This window comes from Eubalaena glacialis, chromosome 2 (assembly GCF_028564815.1).
Source record: "Eubalaena glacialis isolate mEubGla1 chromosome 2, mEubGla1.1.hap2.+ XY, whole genome shotgun sequence".
NCBI classification, from domain to species: Eukaryota; Metazoa; Chordata; class Mammalia; order Artiodactyla; family Balaenidae; genus Eubalaena; species Eubalaena glacialis.
Window position 1 is genome coordinate 45,933,742 of NC_083717.1, and position 22,015 is coordinate 45,955,756.

General features: G+C 40.3%; 1 protein-coding gene across 6 annotated transcripts in view; it reads left to right on the forward strand.

The window, feature by feature from the left end:
• Window positions 1-22,015, forward strand: part of MCTP2 (multiple C2 and transmembrane domain containing 2) — a 190,183-nt gene that overhangs the window by 24,065 nt on the left and 144,103 nt on the right. For 4 of the 6 annotated variants that reach the window (XM_061181797.1, XM_061181798.1, XM_061181800.1 and 1 more), the window contains exons 4-6: window positions 18,486-18,628; window positions 19,366-19,442; window positions 19,932-20,043. In XM_061181797.1, coding sequence (XP_061037780.1) covers window positions 18,486-18,628; window positions 19,366-19,442; window positions 19,932-20,043 — 332 coding nt within the window. Of the gene's footprint in view, window positions 1-18,485; window positions 18,629-19,365; window positions 19,443-19,779; window positions 19,839-19,931; window positions 20,044-21,853; window positions 21,892-22,015 lie in introns of those variants that run through there. The other 2 variants (XM_061181803.1, XM_061181802.1) reach the window with 2 other exon arrangements.

Here is a 22,015-nt window from a genome sequence, read left to right on the forward strand (position 1 = left end):
GGCACCAAAGGGACAGGGCAGTGCTGGGCCATCCAGCTGCCCTATGTGTGCTGTACCAACCAGTCACCATGGTACTTGCTCAGGCCACCTTCTGCTTCCTGTATCCACTGCCTCCAAGCTGGAGCATCCCTGGTTCACCTGCCATCCTATCCTCTTGGCCCACCTCTGCCCCTGAAACTTTTTCTGCTGTGACTTTCTACTGCTCCTGTTTCGGACTGTGGGTTCTTCCATCAATCTGATCTCACCAACTTCCATCTTTTAGATCTGCATATACCCACTTTTTAAAAACAAAATTACTATCTTTCTCTTTTCTGTCTCTCTCTCTCTCTCTCTCTCTCTGTCTTTCTGTAATTTCTCAGGATTTTAAAATGGTGAACAAATTTCACTTTCTACTTGTTGGTAAATAGTGTTTTCTGTCAAAGTTATAATTTCGTATCCATCAGTTGTGCAACTTCTGTGTACTGTCATTGTGTACTATTATTATAAATGTCTGCATCTTAATAGATAGCTCTCTTAAGGTTATTTTGAATGATTTGGGGCAGATAGCATTTTGTACCTGAAATCACATCTGAGGGACACGATCATAAACTAGAGTGAGGTGCCTGCCCACAAATATCCTGACTCTTGCTCAGAACCTGCAGTGTCCAGTGGATGCTTCCGTCAAATGATGATCATTATGGAGCTCGATTTGGGACAGTTTATCTGGAGATTGGAAATGTGTTCCACAGAGAGCGCATTTAACTTTACTGGAAAGAAAGTGCTCTAAACCTTTAAAATACATGTCCTGTTGTAAATTTTTGGAAAGCTCCAATATAGTATGTAACTTTGGGGCTGTGCCCAGGCCTTGGACCTCTTCCAGGGCCAGCTGCCCCTTTTCCAGTTTTGCCATCTGTTCTGATTATTTATCCCTAATTGATGTGAGTGATCTGGCCACACCACCCTTGATATATCACACCAATACACTTACAACAGATACTCAGGAGATAGTCAGTAAACTTGGCAGATGACAGGGGAGCCATTGCCTACATCAGAAAATGACCAAAACAATAGGGTTTATGTTTGCCTACTCCACACCTTGCTGCTTCAGGACCAAAGGAGAGACTGTAATCTGTGCTCTAATCCCATCAATAGCATCTCTATCTTCATAGTTTCATCAGAGTTAAACATCATATGACAATTTGGCTTTATCTTGTGTCAACCTAATATAATCCAAGGATAAATACCTAGTAAGGAATCTAGATCATAACCTGTTTTAGCACCTATATCTTTTATAACCAGTAACATTGTTCCTGTCTCTTTTATTTATTGGGAAGATTAAGCATTAGCTATTAAGAAAACACCCCCCTCTCAGCAAGTGCTTCTTCTATACTTTGCAGTGTGGTGTGCCTTCCTTACTGTGACTGTGTTCATGACTGCTCGATTTTCACAAGTATTAAGGTAGTGATCAGGGCATGTTTGGTGCCCACTGTTGATTTGTGCAGGGTTCATAGTCACTGGCACCAGTGCTTGCCTCCTTTGCCCCGGACTGACATGGCTTATCACTATGCCAATATTTTCTATGGAGCCCAGCCCAACCTCAGAATTTTATCCAGCACAGTCCTTTCGGCCAGTAGCTCTCAAATTTGAGTAAGCATCAGAACAACCTAGAGGGCTTATGAAAATACACATTGCCCACCCCCAGAGGTTCTGATTCAGTAGGTCTGGGGTTGTGGCCCGAGAACTTACATTTCTGACAGGTTCCCAAGTGATCACGATGCAGCTGGTCCAGGAACCACATTGTGAGGACCACTGCTCTAGACACTGGGTGGTGGCACTTGAGCAGAAACACGTGCTTCTCCTGGTAGGGAGAGTTTCAATTCCCGATTAGACACAGCGTTTTCTTTTCTTGGGGCTGGACCTCATGATGCATTTGCACTCTTACTCAATTTGTATTCTCTGAACATAATTTAACTTGGTATTCACCTCATTAACATAATTAGGTACAGAGAACGGTGTGATGTGCCAAAGTACCAAATATAAAAGGACTTGTGAATTATCTATGAATTTACACTGTGTTGTATCCCATGTTCTCCGATTCTCTAGATATAGGATCGAGAACCGATTGTTTCAGTACTAAATATCCTTCAAGATCTATTCAAATGGCATTTCTATCTAGTCTTTTATGTTTTTCACAGACATAAGCTCCCTGTCATCTCAGTCCTATGAAAATTTTACCTCTATAAACCGTACACCTTTACCCTCAATTGGATAAATGACTGTTCCTCCCTGTTACTATTAGCGCTGTATTAGCTGGGTAATCGTTTTATTCATCTTCGTATGCCCTACTGAGCCATACTGGTGGTTTATACATAGAATGCTTTTAATACATTTTAGTTCTTCATTAGGGAAATCCAACTTAAGTGCCGGACTTAAAGACAAGGAGTATTAAGACTATTGTGAAAGGGAAAACATCTTCCCAGGAGGGAACAGAGTTCCTTCACTCACACCTTGACTCAGCAAGCGTTTATTCAGTTCCTTCAGTGAGATGAGCAGCACGCTGGTACTCGACTGGGACCTAGTGATAGAGTCCAGAGAAACAGACTTACATACAATTTTAAAATGTCATACAGATCACCGGCTGCAACCCATTTAACAGAAGTTCTAATTCAGGTGATTGAAGTACAGAGGCTAAGTGACTTGACCAGGGACTTGCAGGGAAGCAGTGGCTGAGGCAGGACTCAGCAGAATGGGTGGCTCTGGGGGACAAGAGGAGGGATGAGACATTACAATCTACTTCTTGGCTTGTGATTTCTGACGGCGACTCACTCACTCTCAAGTGGAATTTACCCATCTGCAAAATGGGCATGATGTAGCTTGCCTTATAATGTAGTTGTAAGAACTGAAAAAAAAGAAAGTATATATAACATAGTGCCATACATAGAGAAAATAGTCAATAAATGATAGTGTGTGTGTTATGGTAATTAATGAGTAATGATAATGAACTTGGCCCATGATCCTGACTCCCACTGCAGAGCTGGTTCCTGTGTTCCATGTCAGCTTTCCCATCAGTGACCTTGGACACTTGGCTCTTAGTTTGGGTTAATTTGTCAGTACCCTTGTGCTCTCTCTTTATGCCCCGTCTTCAGCATAGGAGTTGATTTATGTTTTATTTTACATATATTCAATCATGTATTTTATATTTGTCTAAAATATAATCAATTTGATCAAATATTGATTTCACTTATGACAGGGATACCTGCAAAGTGTTGTTGAAATGTGTTGCACCCTTGACTACAGAGGACCTGCTCCAGGATATTTAACCCAATTGTGCCATCACTCTTTGTGAATTTTTAGGGAGAAAAGAATTTTTTTGTTGAATCATTCCCTGCTGAGGGAAGAGGTCAGCATTTTCTTTGGATTATTACATAATCATTGCTGCGTAGGTAACATTCCATATAGAACATGGGTTGGCAAACCTTTTCTGTACAGGGACAGAAATGAATATTTTAGAGTTTATGGGGCATAGGTCCATAAACTTAGTGACAGCTACTCTGCTGGTCTAGTGACCAAATAGCCATAGGTAATATGTAAACTAGTGGACATGACCATGTTCCAGTACAACTTTATTTATAAAAACAGGCACGAGGCTGGATTTTACCCATGTCCAATATTTGCTGACCTCAGTCTAGAATATCATGATCTGATTTTGGATTTTCTCTTGGAGAAGCTGCTTTTTAGAGTAGCCAAGTACATCTTTATTTAAAATAAGGAGGTATAAGCTAATGAGGAAGTGATCAAGTTATGAAGCTCATGTTTTCAAATGAAGCATCTGGAAAATATCTCAGTAATATGACATAAAATAATGCAGAAAAATCTAGAGATGTTGGTTAGTAAAAAGTCATTTTTTTCCCCCTATATTTTCACTGGGCAGTAAAGTGAAAAGTCATCATATCTCTCTCAGGAAAAGATGTTTCTGACATACCTAAAGAAAGGATGTTCAAAGGCCCTTATAGGGTTTGTGATTGAGGACTGGAAACTTTGTCACTTGGCCCATCCAGAAAGAAGGAGAGGAGCCTCTCAGAAACAGGGATCCCCCACAACTTCTCACAGGGTTATGAAACCATCAGCCAGGGGCTGGACGATGGCCTTCCCTGGTGTAAAGAGTGCTGTGAACATTTTATCTAAATCTCTCACTTCTCTGGCTCAAACACAGGGCTGGTTTGTTAAGTAGACTATCAAGTTGGGATTTTGAGATTTTCTGGGAGATTTGGTGAAGTGTGTTATACTAGGAAGTTGCTAATTCTAAACAATGTACAGGTTTAGCGATGGTGTCAGGAACGTACTGTTATGTAGTCGTCACCCAGAGCATCCCAGGGTCTTTAGCTGTCAACTCCTCTATCCCTTGTACAGAATAGATAGATAGGGGCGTGTGTGTGTGTGTGTGTGTGTGTACACTGAGTAAACCCAGCAAAACCCACAGCTCATGAAAAAGAACTGGAGTTAGTGAGTGACTAAGCAATAACTCACCTCGCTGTCATGAACATGCCTGTCCATCTATGAGTCACTGTGGATGTAAGACCAGTATCAGGGAGCACTGAGAGGTTTTGATGAGGTCGCTCTGGAAGTGTGGCCACATTGAGAAGATTGCCTCTTACAGGTCATTTTCCAGTTCCTCAGGAATTTCTCTTCGATCCCCTGGCACGTAGTCCTTCAGCTTTGACTATACTTGACCCACTGTTGGAGAGTTCTGTACTAATTAAACAGCCTCTTTTTTTTTTTTTTTTTTTTTTTCCTTTGCTGGGCAACTTGGGTTGCTACAGTGGTCTTTCTAGGAATGAGCCTTACTTGGATGCTGTAAAATGCCCAGGCATTTCCTGAAGCCCATCTTCCCAAGCCATCTCTAGGAGAAAACCCGAGCCCTCCCTGTCTCTCTGCTCTGTTCCGGTTATTCCCTGCTGCCTGTCTGCTGGTCACACCTTCCCTCCTTTTCTGTTACCTAATTTTCCTTTGCTCTGTCTTTCCACTCCTCTCCCTCATCCCAGCTTCTTCCTTTTACTCCTTTATATTTCCCATTTCCTTCCCATTCTTTTTCTGGGAGGTTCTACAGACTGTATTGTTTTTGACCAAACCAGACACCTGTATTAAGTTCTCCGTCTGAGCCATTGTCTGGTTAGCTCTTGGGGGTCCATAATTTCGAGATTGGTAAAAGCAGAAGGAATGTGGTAGGACCAATTCATTTTAAGTCTAACTGCTTCACAGTTTGGTTGACGTATAGAGTGTTGAACCCTGGCTCAGTGTCCCATGGAAGGGAATGTGGCCAAGAAAATATTTTGGTGTCCTCGAACTGGTATTGCTAATGCCAGCAACCCTGTTTTCTAGGCCTGGCATGAGCACCATGTGACATGGGCAGGCCTCTTGTCTTGGAAAAAATGCTCCACTCCAAGCTTAAATCCCGGAGCATTAATTCCTGGAAAACAACAGCCCTTTCATTGAAACCCTGTGTTTTCCATTGATGTGAAGGGTAGTTGCATAGTGTCCTGCTGTGCACTAGCATACTAGGTTACTGATGCCCTCTGGTGGCCACATTGCAATACTGCAAAAGGGAAAGAAAAGTCCATTGCAGGAGTTCACTGCAACATCACTAGGGCATACACATCACTTCAGCTGTAGGCCTGAGGGCTGAGGGTTCATGGTCGTCTTCTTGATGTGAGTTTTAGGCAATGACAGTTCGTGACCCATTCATCCGGCAAACGGTTCTCTAATCCCAGCCCAGGTAGACCGGGACGGCTGTTTTTAGAGCAGGGACAGGTACTATTGCAGATTATAGGAAGAATGCATTGGATAAGTCATTTTCCTATTTGAAAGGAATGGTTTAGACAAAAATTTTTAAAGATCTCCCACTAGTGTGAAAAGTTGGCCGTGCAATAGGGGTTTAATAAATGACTAAACTGCTACCAAAATGTTCAAATGTCAGGTACCTCTGATTTGGGTCCTGTTTGCCTCTTGCGATTTAGGAGGCTGATTTTAAAGATTGTACCATTTTCATGATTATATGTTTCTTCTTTAAAAAGGAAAGGATGCTCTTGTATTAGACCTAGAGAGGAACATTCTCATTGCAGCTGCGATTGGGGGACAGGCTGGATGTTTCTAGAACTCTGTGTTATATATTGAGGAGCAGCCGTGTAGCTTCCCAGCAGGTGTGCTGTGAATGGGGTACACCGAGGGTTCACCCCTCTGCCTCCGGGCAGCCCTGTGGGCTTGGTCCAGCCCCTCAGCAGTCTCTTCTGTATACCCTGTGCTGCCCAACAAAGATGACCTTGTTTGTGCTAGGATGGGAAGTGTTGGGGGCACTGGACAGTGGGTCAGAGTCACAGACTCGGGGCACAGACCATCTGAGTTTGCATACCAGCTCAGACACCATCCAGCAATGATTGTGGTGATTAAGCTGGTGCGTGTGCTTATGGGGATGTGTGTGCGGTAGGGGTGACATAGCCATGTACAGTGGCCACGAGCTATTATTATTGCTGTGTCTGGTTCTAGTTATTCTTCTTTCGGTTTTATTTCTGTGTTTTCCCTCTGGGAAAGGCAATGACTTGTGGCATTTCCGCCAATTTTATTAGGGCCCTTCTTCCCAGTTTCTTGATAATTTGTCCTACCACTTGCATACCTCTTGTTTTTCTCTTTAGATTTTGTACTCCTCACCCCCCTGCCCACTGCCAGCGGGGCAAAGTGTTGGTTAAGGTTGTTTTCTGAGACCAGTTCCTGCTTTCTTGTCAGTGCAACAGCAGAAATGAAAGAGACACTAGTTTTTAAGGGTGCCTTATTTGAATAAGAACTCCATTGTGAATTGATGGTTTTATTTTCTTCATCTTAAATTTGACTCAGAAGATGCCCCTCAAGTTTCATAGCGACCAACATGGGAAAGCTTGGTGTGGATGAAGTCATCCCAGTAGGTCATTACTTACTGGAATTTTTTACTGAATGTACTACACTGATCTGATTTTATAAAAAATACTGAGTTCTAAAGTAAAATAGGATCTGACTTCAAATTACTTGATTATTTGCTATTTTTGCTTCACATACGTATTTTTTCTGTATTATAAAAGTTTTATTTTGAGAAGAAATTAAAAACAGTAGTACACCTTTCTTTGTTTAATTAATGTTCCAGATTAGGTTATCATTCCAGATTTTAATTACTAGTAATAATGCTGCAGCACACATTCTTGTGCCTACATCTGTGTGTCAAACTTTATTTCTTTGCAAGTCGTTTATTGCAGTGAATTGGATGTTTTCTGTCACATGATCTGACATCTCAAGATTCTCCTTAACAGAATTGCCAGTTCACTCTTGAGAAGCACCTCTATTTTGCTCACCCACCAGGAGCATATGAGTGATCCACTTCCTGTTTCTCACCTCCACTGTGTGTAGATTATCTATGTCAATTTCGATAGAGAAGCAGTATCGTCTTGGTTTTGTTTTAATTTGTGCTGAGAAATTTGGACCCTGAGATATATTTGGTTAAGAGATATTTGCTTCTCTTTTGTACACAGCCAACTCCATCCATCTCTGTGGCTTATTCTCCTGGTTCCTGGATATGTTCACGTATATTTTTCTAATTTGTCATTTGCCTTTTAATTTTGTTTATAAAGTTTTTGTTGCAAACCTCTTTTCCAGTCTTACAGTTTTATTCTGGAGAGTTTCCTTTCTTCCTTGCTTCCTATGTTTTTGTACCTTGAAAGGTCTTTTCTCTCTTGAGAGAGAGATGCATTAACCTATATTTATTCTTTTCTGTCTGGTTTTACATTTTTTTCATTAATCTCTTTGATCTGTATCAAGTTTATTTTGATTTCTTGGCCCAGAATTGGAACTTAGTTTTACTTTTTGCCAAATGGGTATTTAATTAACTAGGACTAAATTTTCCTTTCCCTAATGATTTGATGGCCACTTTTTGATTGGGTATTAAAACGCAGTCCATATGAGGGTCTGCATTTTGGATTTCTCTTTGATTCCTATAGATGTGTTGTTTTGTTCCAGTGCCAGCACCACATCCCAGTTGTACTGTATTGAAAGGTCACAGTCAATACTTTTTATTTGCAAAAATTGGGGCTTTGCTTCACATTGGAGTACCTACTCTGAGCACCAGATGGCGCTCGATCATTGGTGTGCTTGTGTGGGAGCAACGAAGACACATCTGGTCAGCTTATTCAGAAAGATGCTCATTCATTAGCAAACTTGAAACTTTAAAGATGCAAACACCCATCCTGAAACCCAGGTAGCAGTTGGATTTCCTCCACTTGGTGGGTTTTGGTAGCCTGCCAAGGTCCCGCAACAGGGATGGGGAGCTGAGTTTGGGAATCTGCTTCTCTTTACCCCTTTTCCGCTAGGATATAGACCAGCATCCAAACAGCCATTAGTGGATTCTCACAACTGAGCTCTTTCCTCTAGAGATTTTTGTTGATGGGTTTTGTTTTGACACTCTGCATCCTCATAGGTTGGTTAGAAGGTCTTGGTCCTCCCCTTCTTTAGATAGTCAATTACCTGTTCCTTCTGTGGGATCCCATCTCCATTCCTATGAAGTATTCTGGAGCAAAACAGGCCTGCTTCCTGTGTCCACTGCTTGTAAAATATCACCTCACACCCACCCGAAGATCATTGACTTGAATTTTGCATGCCTTCCATTTGATTGAATTGGATTTCTCTGTAGGAGTGGTTTTTTCTGTTCATTTCCGCACGGATGTATAATAATATGTGCAGCATGGCATGCTATGTTTTGAGCAGTTCTTTTTATTTCCTTTGTTTGATTGTGGTGTCGATATGGTGGATTCTGCTAGAGAGTGCGTGCACGGTTTACACAGAGGATGAAGTCCACAGAGGGTGTATCTGTGTGTTTTCACGTGTCTGTGATTTTACTTGTGGCTTAATTTGGAGGTCAGCTACAGTATTGGTCAGCTAATTCCATCATGCCATCGCACCTCAGGTGTCCCCAACATGCTGAATTTGAGGCGGGGAGCATGACACACGATGGTGAAGGGTATTATTCCAGAGACAATCAGCGTGTAACAATTTACCATATGTTCGTGAATTCTGGAGTGTGGATTTGGACAAGGCACAGTGGGGATGGCTTGCTTTGCTACACACTGTCTGGGGCCTCAACCTGGAAGACTTGAGATTTGGGGGATGACTTACTGTGGGGACTTTATCATCTAGAAGACTCAAAGGCCCTTTCACACGCATGTTGGGTGCCTGGGATGGGCTGCTTGGAAGAGGAGGACTGTTGCACATGAGGCCTGGCTTCCTCACAGCCTGGTGCTCTCAGAATTGTCACACTTCTTACATCACGGCTCAGGGCGCCAGACGCGAAGGGCCAGTGCACGAGGCAGGGGCTGTGTCACCGGTTACAGCAGAGCCTTGGAAGGAACACAGTGTTATTTTCACCACCCCGCATTGGTTAAAGCAGTTGCCCAGATTACAGGGGACAAGGTAGGCACCCTGCTTCTTATTTATTTATTTATTTATTTATTTATATTTATTTATGGCTGTGTTGGGTCTTCGTTTCTGTGCGAGGGCTTTCTCTAGTTGCGGCAAGCGGGGGCCACTCTTCATCGCGGTGCGTGGGCCTCTCACCGTCGCGGCCTCTCTTGTTGCGGAGCACAGGCTCCAGACGCGCATGCTCAGTAGTTGCGGCGCACAGGCTCCAGACGCGCAGGCTCGGTAGTTGTGGCTCACGGGCCTAGTTGCTCCGCGCCATGTGGGATCTTCCCAGACCAGGGCTCGAACCCGTGTCCCCTGCATTGGCAGGCAGATTCTCAACCACTGCGCCACCAGGGAAGCCCGGCACCCTGCTTCTTGATGGAAGGAGCATCAGTACTTGGAGGTTGTGCTTAGGTATTAAGTGTGGCTGCACTTATGAAAGCTTTAGTGTGCAATGGGTCTGGGACTGAGGCTTGGGTCTAGCAACTCAGTAGCCATCCTCATCCTTAAAACTGCAACATAATACCGTTTTAGGAGGAGCAAATGAGACCCCATCCATTGTGAGTATTATACTAAACTTCAGTCCTGTTGTCTCTTTTCCGTAAAGGCTGGTATCCATTTCATTAGACTTAGATTTATGCCTAAACGATAGCTTGGGCTGGGGACATTTGAAGTATTTTTATTAATAAAGAGGAGAACGTGAAGGTATTCATAGTTGTGTGTACTTCGGCAAAGTGGATTTCTGGAACACCGAGAGCTGATACACTTATAGATCTGGGAGGTTTGACCCTTTATAGAGACTTCAGGCAGCTACATTCATTGGCTTTCTGGCTTACTCTTAACCTTATTTCCTTTTATCCCCCCAATGCGTTCTGCTCTGTTTATAGTGCTGCATCCTGGCCACTGCCTCTCTTCTCCTTTTTTCTATGCTTTCCTCTAACTTTTACCTGGGTTCCTCCTCCTCTGGTGTTACAGGGGCAACCATGCATGCTGTCTCTAAGCAGAAGTTTACACCCCTATGTACTTCTGATCACCTCATCAAGAATAGGGGTGCAGGCATCTCTTCTTAGTGATCACTTCAACAAAAGCCAATTTGTTCAATAATCTACTCACCAAATGGCCCATTTACTGAATCCATCAGTATATTGACAATGTCTTTCATCTATTTATAAAATTAAGTGTATAATATTATTGGATGAGAACTTTTAAAAACAACTTTGGAAGGTCTCTGGGTCATATTAGTTAATTGGCTCTGAAGACAAAGCCAGAACAGCATCTTAAATAATATTTAATTTGTCTCAGGCCAAAGAAGATGATAGAAAGGAATGGACATGGCCTGGCCTAAGCCGAAGATCCCAGAAAGGGGATGACTAAAGACAGAAAAAGAATATTAGGGGGAACAGAGGTGGGGAGCAGGCAGAGAGTAGGGCAGGTAAGGAAGTCTTGGGGTGGGGTGGGTGGGGTGAAGGAAGTTTGGGGGGGAGCATGGTACAGGGGGAGACTCTGAAGGCCCCACGAGGACCTCACTCTCCACAGCTCTCTTAATTCCCATTATTTATTCTATACAAACTTTAAAAATAGTCAAAAAACAGTTTTGGTAAAACTTTATAAATAGTTAAAATAAGCAAATTTTGGTAAAATTGGTAAATTCAGATCCTCAATCTCACTGTAAGTTGGCCACTGGATGGTCTTTCAAAAAAATGGATTTTGGTGAATCTGGTACACTACATCACAGGGTCCAGCCATGGGCAAGCCTTGTCCAAGGTGCCGCTGGGCTGTTGTCCATGGTGGGCTCCTCAAGAGGAGGGGAGTCAATCTCACTGGGAGAAAAGTTCGGGAGTGGTTCAACCAGGGTGTGCTAAGTGACAGAACGTGGCCAGCAAGGCCCTTAGATGGTCTGGGAGGAAAAGGTTCTTCTGAGGTTGGTACCAAAAAAACAGAAGCATGCAGCCACCATGTGCAGGAGAAAGGGAATGTGCATGTTCCCTTCATTTAATTGTAGTGGATAAAGAAATCCTGGGAATGTGCATGTTCCCTTCATCTAATTGTAGTGGATAAAGCCTGGCTTGGAATTCTGCTAGACTTGAATCTCCTGCTCTCTTAAGTAAAGTAGACTGTGCTCTACAAAGGGAAAGTTGTTTCTCTTGTCCCATGTGACTGAGGAAAAATGCCCTTGAGTTTCCATAAGGCCCATTATGGTTTCTGAAGGGGTCTGTTAAGGAAGCTGCAATCGGGCATGGCTTGCTCTGGAAATCTCAGCGTAACTGCTAGAGGGCAGCAGCAGCTGTTAAAAAATCATCACTTGCATGTTTTCTGAAATCACGTCTGGCTCTTATGTAGCCACCCTTGGAGAAAGTCAGAACTTATGGATCCCATATGGAAACAACTCAGATTTACTTCTTTTTCTGGCAAGAAGAAACATTCCAAATAGGTAAATATATTGCAAAGAATCTAAAGATATATGTATAAATATAATGAATCTTATTACTCTTAAGGCAGAGGATAGGAAAAACGGCAAATTTATGCTTTTCATATGTGTTCAAATCTTTTTATGCAGAATGAATTCATCTATGTGTATCTCAGTTTCCCTAAAGACTTAGTAAATAATTATTGACTTGAAACTGAACTCTTAAGATCCCCTGAGAAAAGTTCTCAGGTATTACAAAATGTGAACTTCGTGTAAAATTATGGAGATCATTTCCTTTCATAAACAAACAACAACTCTGAGAAATGCGTTTAATTAGGAAACTTTTCTAGCTTAAGACCACGTTTCTTTTGGAGACCCTATATGGCTGAAGTTTTTAACTAGGCGAATGAGCTTTGCTGGTGACAAATAAGTAGGTTTTGTCTACAAATACAGCTTTTGCATTCAATGCATTGGATTTTTAGTTTAAATTAGGAATGCTAGTTTTAAAAACCTATATGATATAGTACGTAAACTATATGATATAGTGCATATGTGTGTATATATATATACACACACACGTACACACACACAAATAGATACATAAATGACCATTAAACTGATTTATAGAAATATACTTACGGGCATGGAAGGGGACAGATGTGTTATTGACTGAAGAAGGCAGGTAAAAGAATACAATATGAAGGCTGATTCCTTTTTGTGAAAAGTGTGTGTGTGTAAAGTCTCGGTGCATATCAAGATAGTAAGCTTTTCTAGCTGGTGGTGATTTTCTTTCTTTCTTTCTTTCTTTTTTTTTTAAAATTAATCTTGACTTTCTGCTTTTTCTACTACCATGGCCATGAGTTGTTATACTAGAAAAAGCAAAGAGAAGGTGTTGGTAATTGGAGTTTCATTACAGATGTATCTTATTTGCATATTGGGCTAGTTCTTGAGCCAGTCCATGTGATTTTATCTGTTCTATTCAACCACTTCACCTGTTGATACTGCCCATCTTTTCCATAACACACTCAATCCTGTAATAGCCCCTTGGGATGATAAATCGAATGCCAAGAGAACAGAATCTTCAAATATGATGGTTCTTGATGACTGTCTCCTGATGATAAACTTGAGTTATGTGTCCTTCTTATTGAGCTGCCTGTTATTTTCATAAAATTATACCTGCAAAGTTCTCTGAAATCCTAATGAATCCCCTTAGGACTGTAGCTGGGGCAGTAGCTAGTACTCATGAATACTTAGTGACTTTCAGATTTTAAACAGCCCATTCCTTCCAAGACAGCTCAGATTGTTTCATGAAATTTTCCCAAACCACATGGGATCCCTGTGAGAAGGATATAACATAAGGAATTTTCTGTTCAACTTTTGAAGACAGAAGGGGATATAAACATCACACCTTTAGAAGGGACATATAGAGACAAATTATCAGTGCATGTTACTTGGACAGCTAAAATAAAGTAAAGGAATATTTAATTAGTACCGCATACATTGTTACACACTCTCCCCTTTTAAATTAATTGAGTAGTAATAGTATAAATAGAAGCACATACTATGTAAATGTTTGGATCCTCTTGTTACCGAAGTATAGTGGTTCATTCAGTTCTCAAGATAATTCTACAAATTTGGCATTTTTCCATCTACAGGTGAAGATAGTAAGGCATAAGGAAATTACGATGCCTAAGGTTATACAGTTACTGAAAGGAAGGACTGGGAGTTTAATCCACCATGCCCATCTTACTTCAAAGTTTATTCATTTATCATATCTTCATATAATTCACCTACCATGCATATTAGGCGACTCTGGGCATGCATCTCACCTTCCAGAGCTTTGATTTGGAGGAGTTTAATATTACGTTCATAGGTGCCCCAAGTAAAATGTTTTCTATATTTAAATAATTTTATGAAATACAGAGTAGAAAAGTTTTAAGCTGTTTTTATTATTGCTTCTGTTTGTCATTAATACAGTTCTTAGCAGTGTTTAATATTTTACTCTACATAGGGAAGTTCCAAGTAAGAAAAGAGTAAACAGCTTTTCCCAGTGGTTTTGAGGACATAACCCTTTCAGTCCGTGGAGCATCTCGAGGTATGAGTGTTCCATGGATCATGCTTTGTGAAACCTTGGATCGGTGCTTCTTATAGTTTGGGTATAGCTGTCTCCTCAACTCCCCGGTGCTGTATTATCTCAACTACCAGGTTTCTTCGCTTTAGCCTTTTTCTTCTTCCTTCTAAATTATAAGCTGCTGCCAGATTTATATTTCTGAAGCTTGGCTCTGATCATTTTACTCTCCTACTCATAAGTAAACCTGAATTTCCTTCCCTCTCACACTAAAATAATTCCAGATGGACCAAAGACTTAAGTGTAAAAAACGAAAAGCTGCAAAATCAGTGGAAAGAAACATGGCTGAACTAACTTCAAATCCTTTAGTGAGAAAAATTCTTCTAAGCAGAATGTTAAACGACAGTGTCATAAATAAAACTGGTAAATTTGCCTAAATAAAAATGGAAATAACTTATTGCAAGAAGTAAGGTAAGTCTAAACAAAGTATGACAAGATTTACAGCCAATGGCTGCTTTCCATAATTAAGGGCTCATTCAAATCCATAAGCAAAAGACAAAACCTTGAGCCCATAGAAAAATGGGTAAATGATATCAGTGAGAATTTCCCTGACAAAGAAAGACAAATGTAGGTCACTAAAATATGAAAGATCCTAAGCTTTACTCAAAATGTTAATGATAGAGAAAAATGGAGATACTATTTTTTTTACCTGCCATTTTTTCAAAGTAAAGGTTTATGACATCAAATATTGGTGAGCATGTAAAGAAAAAAAATACAAAACGTATACTCTTGGTGGAAATGTAAATTTTGACAGACTTTGGAAGAACAATTTGACAATGGCTGTCAGAACCAGAAAAGACACATTCATTTTCCCTGCAGTTCTTTTTGAATATAATCACATAGGAACTCCGAGATAGTCATACAAGGATGTTCGTTGTAGTATTGTTTGTGCTAGTAAAAAAAAAAAAAATTGGAAGTGATGTAAATGTTTATTATTTCGTAACTAGTTACATAAATTAAGATACAACAACACAATGAAAATGTATGCAGTTGATAAAAGAAAAAAAAAACTGGTGAATCTGTATTGCTGATGTGAACAGAGCTTCAAGGTACTTTAGTTGTGAAAGCAGAGTCCAGTGCATTTATTATGATTACATTCGAGTTAAAAACAATTCTTGTATTTTTTCCTGTAAAACACTCAAGAAACTGGTGCATGTGAGGAATGGGAATGAGGAAAGATTAAGAGGGTGGAGAGTTTTCATTTCATACTTTTCAGAATCATGTGCATGTATTACACTTGTTAAAAAATTTAAAACAAGAGAACAGGAAAAACAAAACTACCCTATATTTTTTACAGAACAAAAACTTAACTCCTTATTTTGTGATTTTTTAAGGCACTTCAGTCTGACTCAAAACCGGGGTTTTTAACTTTCTCATTATACATTTTTCCCCCTTAATTTCTGGATGAATTGAAATGCTTGCTTGGCACCGCACAGATCTAGTCATTTTGGCCTCTTTCCCCTTTCAGTGCCGATTCCTCTAGCCCAAATGGCCTCAGTCCTTTTCCGCTTGGCCAGATCCGCCCATGTTTCAATTCCCATCTCCTTTATTTCAGCCTCCACTGATACCCCAGCTGGAACTAACCTTTCCCGCCTGTGAACTAGCATAACCCCCAAGTTCTATTCTATTTTGACACTTACCTCTTGGACCTTGGGTTATATATACCATCTGCCTGCTGCCCGCCAGGTACAGAAGAAAAGGCTCTGGGATGGATCTTCCTTTACCATCCCCCTTAGTACTCAGTAACACTGAGCCATGCTCTAAGGCAACCTGTGTTTGTGGCATGTGAGTGATGTTAGCAGGCCTGACAGGTACAGGGTCAAGGGAGGCGTGACCATCCAGAGCGTCATGAGCAGAAATAAGGACTGTCTCGCATTGTTGTCGGGAGTGTGAATTGGCACAGCATTTCTGGAGGACCAGTGAATGGCTGTCAGTCTGTCTCAGCACACACAGAACCACAGTACATTTTGCATGGGAGCAGGAAGCTCTGGCTATGGATGCGTAATGGCTACATATTCTAAATTTGAGGCTCCGTGACTCTGTTGAGTCCACATGGCAGAACGGGTGGCGACCCCAGGAGGGAGGCACCGTCTCCAGCCTCCTAGTTTCATTCTCCTCCCAAAGTTCCACACTACCTCTTTATTCCAAGGAGCCTCATTGTTTATGAAGCGCCCTGTGAAAGAAAGGTTAAAGTCCACCCATTCAGGTGTCATCTCATCATTTGTATAATCTGGGCGTTGCATTCCTGAGCGGCGACCCCTTTTCAGAACCTGCCTAGTTAAGATGTCACTTGCCTGACAGTGAGGCACTTAGGCTCAGAGAGAAAAAATCACTACGTGCCCCCTGCCCCCCCTTCTCAAATTTTCCCTAACAATTAACGCCGTACTCACTTGACACCCTGGATTCCTTGTTTGGCTTTGTAAACCCTGGTCCCTTTTTCTATTAATTCCAGACATTAATATTTTCTTTCATGCAACTGCTGCCATTCACCCGTGAAACAGTTTGAACATTATGTAGCTGTCAAGATGCCTGGGGATTACCCAGTATGCTTTGCCTGTGAGAAAGTGACACCACCGAGGCCTGGTTTTGAGATGTTTATTTTGAGAGCACGCTGACAAGCATGAAGGCCTGATCCCAGAGTGGCAATTTCATTTAATTAAAGGCCTCTTTTTATTAGAGTTTTCCCCCCACTTTTTTTTTTTTTTTAAATCTATATATATCAGAACGACTGTTAAAATCTGACTTGCCGCAGGTGTTCTCTTGTACTCTCAGAGAGGGGGTGTGGACAGATTACTGACTCACTAGTGACTATTCCACTGAATGGCTGCGAATGCCTTCATTTTTACTATCCTGCTCAGAATTGCTGCTTAAGTGGGTGCGAGTGCGTGTGTGTCCAGGTTTAAAGTAAAGACTGCTGGGTTTCTGCCCCTTTGTTGCCAAACTTAAAACGTGAGTGTCGAATATGTATATGTGTATATGTGTAGCTTGATTTCTTTGTTTTAAAGTTAGTAGCCTTGCCATACTGGAATGGCTGAATTATCCAAATGATACCTTGGTTACTCTGTTAAGACTTTTAGCCAATGTGTATTATCTTGCCCCCAAGTGATGTGACTCCCAGTTAAAGTAGTTGGGATAAGAATTGCATTCACGTTCAGGAATTTTCCGTCCTGAAGAAAGCTCAGAAAGAGCTGAAAAAAAAAAAAATGATTGAAATAATTCATGGTGGGTATTAACGAGTTGGAAATGTGTGTGACAGAGTAGCCTAATTAATTTTTGACGTAATATTCTTAGACTACATTGGCTTGACTTTAATATCAAGAACTCATGTCAGTAAATCTGTGGAGGCCTCTGCTGGGCATTGTCCAAGGCACCTGGAATGTGTCAGTGAACAAAACAGACTGTTGGTCTTTGAGCACTTATTCAGAGTCTGGTTCACGATGAATTATACCAGCATACCTCCCCAAATTAGATTTTTTTCCTTTCTTTGTAGCATTATCGGCTGGCCTGCATTCATGCCCTCGTGGATTATTCATTTATTTGTGCCTCCTTTATTCATCCTTCACTAGGTAGTAATGTGCAAGTATATCCCGGTCACTGTTCTGTGTCCCGAGTATGATGGCACACTTGCATGCATGTAACACACTTGCACAACACATTAATCCTGGTATTATGTTTGTGGGCATTTTTTTTTCCTCAACTGATCTGAAAAATGTGGAGGAGGGTCCATCATCGGCCCTTCTTTCTGCTTTGGACATAGTGGCTATAGCGGGACGTTATTCATTCCTTTTCAAAGCTTCCCGGGAGGAGGCAGCAGGTCAAGGGTGTTGGCCCGAGGCCGGCGGGTCGGAGGGCCTTGTTGAGGGGCGTTCAGCTGGCCAGGGGGAGACAATGTTCTCTGCTTTACCGCAGGTGCGGGGGTGGCGAAGAATGGCAACTTTGTCAGTTTAATCTCTACGCCCCCCCATTCCGGTCTGAGTCCCCAGGCCCCATCTTTTGAGTCGGTGGTTCCAGGGATTGATTGATTTATTATGATTATATTATAAAGTACAGGGTTCTGTTGAGTCAGCCATCTGGCCAAATGTTTGAAAATGGTTTCTTTCCATTTTCACTGACTCACTGCCATTCTTAGGAGGAGTGGGCTTCTCCCCAGGACTCCTGAGATGCTTGGCTGGTGCTGGTGGATTTTATTTCTTGAATTTTTTGTGGGTAGGAGAGTGATGACATACCCACAATGAAACCAAACAGAAAAAGCTCAAGGAGCCCATTTATATTCTACCACGAAAGGCAAAGAAGAATCAGTCATTTACCCCAGATTGTTTCACTTCTCTCCCCTCTCCACCTCTGGGGCCCTCAGTCTCTGTGCAGGGAGACATTTGTTCTGGGTGTGCTCAGTGAAGCGCTTTGAGCCTGGAGAGCGTGGAAAGAATCTTTACTTAATGGAGATCCTAGGCTTTTTACGTATATTTTTAAAACCTGTCTTGCTCTCTTTTTCATTTAAAGGCACGAGTGATCCCTATGTGAAATTTAAGCTGAATGGGAAGACTCTGTACAAAAGTAAAGTCATATATAAGAACTTGAACCCAGTTTGGGACGAGATAGTCTTATTGCCAATACAAAGCCTTGATCAAAAGCTGCGTGTGAAGGTAATCCCAGATGACTTTCAAATCTGCTCTTTTATTAAAAACATTTATTTCTCAGCCATCTTCGCCCTCTTAAAAGTCAACTTCCCCAAATTCATTCTTGTATCATTCCTAAGCACTGGGTTAAAAATGTAAGTATGGAAGGGATTCTTTTTACCCTTGGTCAGACTGTATGTTACTCTCAGATCTAGCAGAGTGAAAATAATATCTCCATTGATTGTATTTAAACTTACTGAATGTGGAAGAATTATTACTGCCAGTGCAGTGGTGACAAGTACTAAAGCCTTTCTCAGAGAGCTTTAAGCTACCAGTTGTAAGCATCAATTGCTCTAACATCTGGGTTAAAACTGCATGAGTTGAGTGCAGGATGGGATTGCTATAGAATATTTAGCAAATTTCTATTTAATTGGCAGACTTGCTCACTGCGGAAAATACTAAATTTTAATGAGAGACCATTTAAACTACAGAGAGTGGTCCATTGTGCATAATATCTTAATGCATATGAATACTGCCTTAAAAGTATTTTCTGTTATTTTGGCCATAGTAAGCAAAATGCACAGGTTTGAATAATTTTGTTCTCTCCATCAGCTTGGTTAAATTCTTCTTTATACTGTGCAAATTATTTTTAGATCTAGAAAACTGAATTCAAAATTCCCAGCCTATTGCATTTATCCATACTTTGATATACTCAGTTGGTTTGCCATATTAATGTGTGTTACTGGCCCCCTTCTTCTTTGTAGGTGTATGATCGAGATTTAACTACATCTGATTTCATGGGTTCTGCATTTGTCGTTCTGAGTGATCTTGAGCTTAACAGGTATTGTAATTTTACCATCTAGTTGTTATTAGTGAATTTTAGAGGGAACTCAAGATAATTAAATGACAAAATCTAAATAAATGAAAGAGTGCTTTAAAATGTGAGTTTTTCTATAATTTTTGTTTTTTAGCTCCCAAATATATATTGGTCAGCTATTACATCTTGTATAACGTAACCTAAAAGGTGTATTGAATTCTGTACTTTCGTGTTCATTAACCTACTTACCTTAAAATTAAAACAAGTATTTACATTTTCTTTGGGCAGTAGGGGAGAAGAATCAGTTGACCAACTGTTGAATTAGGCAATGCCAAACAGTTTCTCTACCCTGAAGATGGTTGGTTTATTTTCACTGAATCTGGTGCTTTTTTTTAACTTGTGTCTCACCCCTGTTCAGAGGTAGGAGATTTTTATCATAAGCTCCTGATGTATTCTAAGGCTATAAAGTACTACCAATAAGTGCTACCGTCATTTGTTGCTTTTTGCTTATAGAACGACTGAACATATTTTAAAATTGGAAGATCCAAACAGTTTAGAAGATGACATGGGAGTGATTGTATTAAATTTGAACCTAGTAGTAAAACAGTGTGATTTCAAGAGACACGTGAGTGTGACCCTGTTTTTCTTTTTAAAATTCTCCATTGCAACTTGTCTTTGATAATTGTGTTGCCAGATGACTGACATTTTTGTATTTATTTGGGTCGGGGGGAAAACTGTATAGAGACTTAAAGTACCTATCTGTGATAATGTACACCCTTTCTTTTGGAAACCTGGAAAGAAATCCAGTACGGAATGATCTCTATTTTGGCTAGGGATGTAAACATTATTAATATTGTAGCAATAATACTATTGCTGTTATTAAATGTTAATGCTGCTTATGGTTTGCTTGTCACAGATCATACAAAATATGCTTTTTCTAAATGTTAAGGTTTCCATTTACTGTTTTCTTAGGTACCAGATGACTTAGGCATTATTTAGTTATGAAAAGCTGTTCCCAGGATTTAGTCATTGTGTTGTACATTACTAAGGTGATCAAGTATACATTTGCAGCATTTCCGTTTCATCTTCCTTTTTCTTTTAGCTACCAAATTTTCTATTGAGAGTTCTTCTGGGAAGACACACATTTAACATTCTCTAGTCTATTACATGGAAATTTCTAGTTAATGCATTACCTATTAAAGATGTCTGTAACATCAAAAAGCATTGGATTTTGTGAGAGTATGATGGGGACTCTGTTTTTAGGAGCAAATATGTGAATACAAACCATAATCTTATTTTATATCTGGTATTACACCTTAAAATTCCAAGAATGAAAATGAGAATGAAAGCATCTTGGATTGTCATTTATTTGAAAGGTATTTAAAAAGCCAATTAAAAACAGCTACTTGAAAAAGGACTAAGATGTGTTAAAATTTCAGCATGTTTAGAATCTGGTATGAAAATCTGAAGCCCGTTTATAAAGTAGGCCTCCAGTAATACCTCTTGAATTGAGTCAGTGAGGTCAGTGTGGAGAATATTCTTCATTTTGACATTACCTTTGCTGTTAGTTGTAATTTATTTTCATGATGAAAATCATGAGTGATTTACTAGTAAACTCACTGAAGATAGTTTAAAGGAGTAAAACAAACAACAAAAAAAATGCACAGTGATTTTTCAATTGCCAGAGGGTCAACTAAACAGTTGCTATTTTTAATTTGAATTCTTTACTTATGAGCATTTACTTGATGATAACTTTGGGGGGCATATCTCCATTTATTAATTAAGAAGTGGCACTGTTAAAACCTGAGGCCTCAACAACATTGATATTTTGATGTTAAAATGTCTTAAATTGATGTCAAAAATATTTTTGTTTTCTACCCAACATAGTGACGGAGGGATTTCCTTTAACTTCTCTTAGTTTTGATGGCATTGCCATGGGATTCAGTGGCAGGGCATCCAGTAGGTTACCGGTTTCTTGAGCTGGATGCCAGGTTACAATGACATGCCATGGAAATGAGCATATTATTTGCCACATGGTTGCATAATTGCCAGCTGATATGTTCTGAACATTTCTTACATATTTAAGTGGGGTTTGTAAACTTGGATAATGACCTCATGAAGATAGCTGCATATTTCAGCTGCGTAATAGCTGTATATTTATTCCACAAGTGGATTTTTCTGTAGTGTATTGGATCGTATTTAGCAGTACTTCTGGCACTTAAAATATGTTGAAATATTGCCAAAATTTGGAGTTTTTAAGTAGAGCCATTTCAGTCAAAATTTATTTCAAATTGCAGAGCAATTAATACTCAATGCAGCTTGAGTTTGTTTTTGGAAAACATCTCAAAGCCTATCTTTTCAGAGCCCTAAAAGGAGACACACTTGTCATCCTATTTAGTTTGGCCCTTCTTTCCTTGACTCCTCCACCCCGTTTTTGAGAGTTTGTCAGATGGTACGCATTATCTACTTGCTGGTATGATTTCTCATTTTCTTTGTTCTTTGCTTGTCTGGCAGGGTCTAGTGTACAATATATTTACTGTATATACGAGTGTACATACATATATATACATATACATGTATATGTATGTGTGTGTATA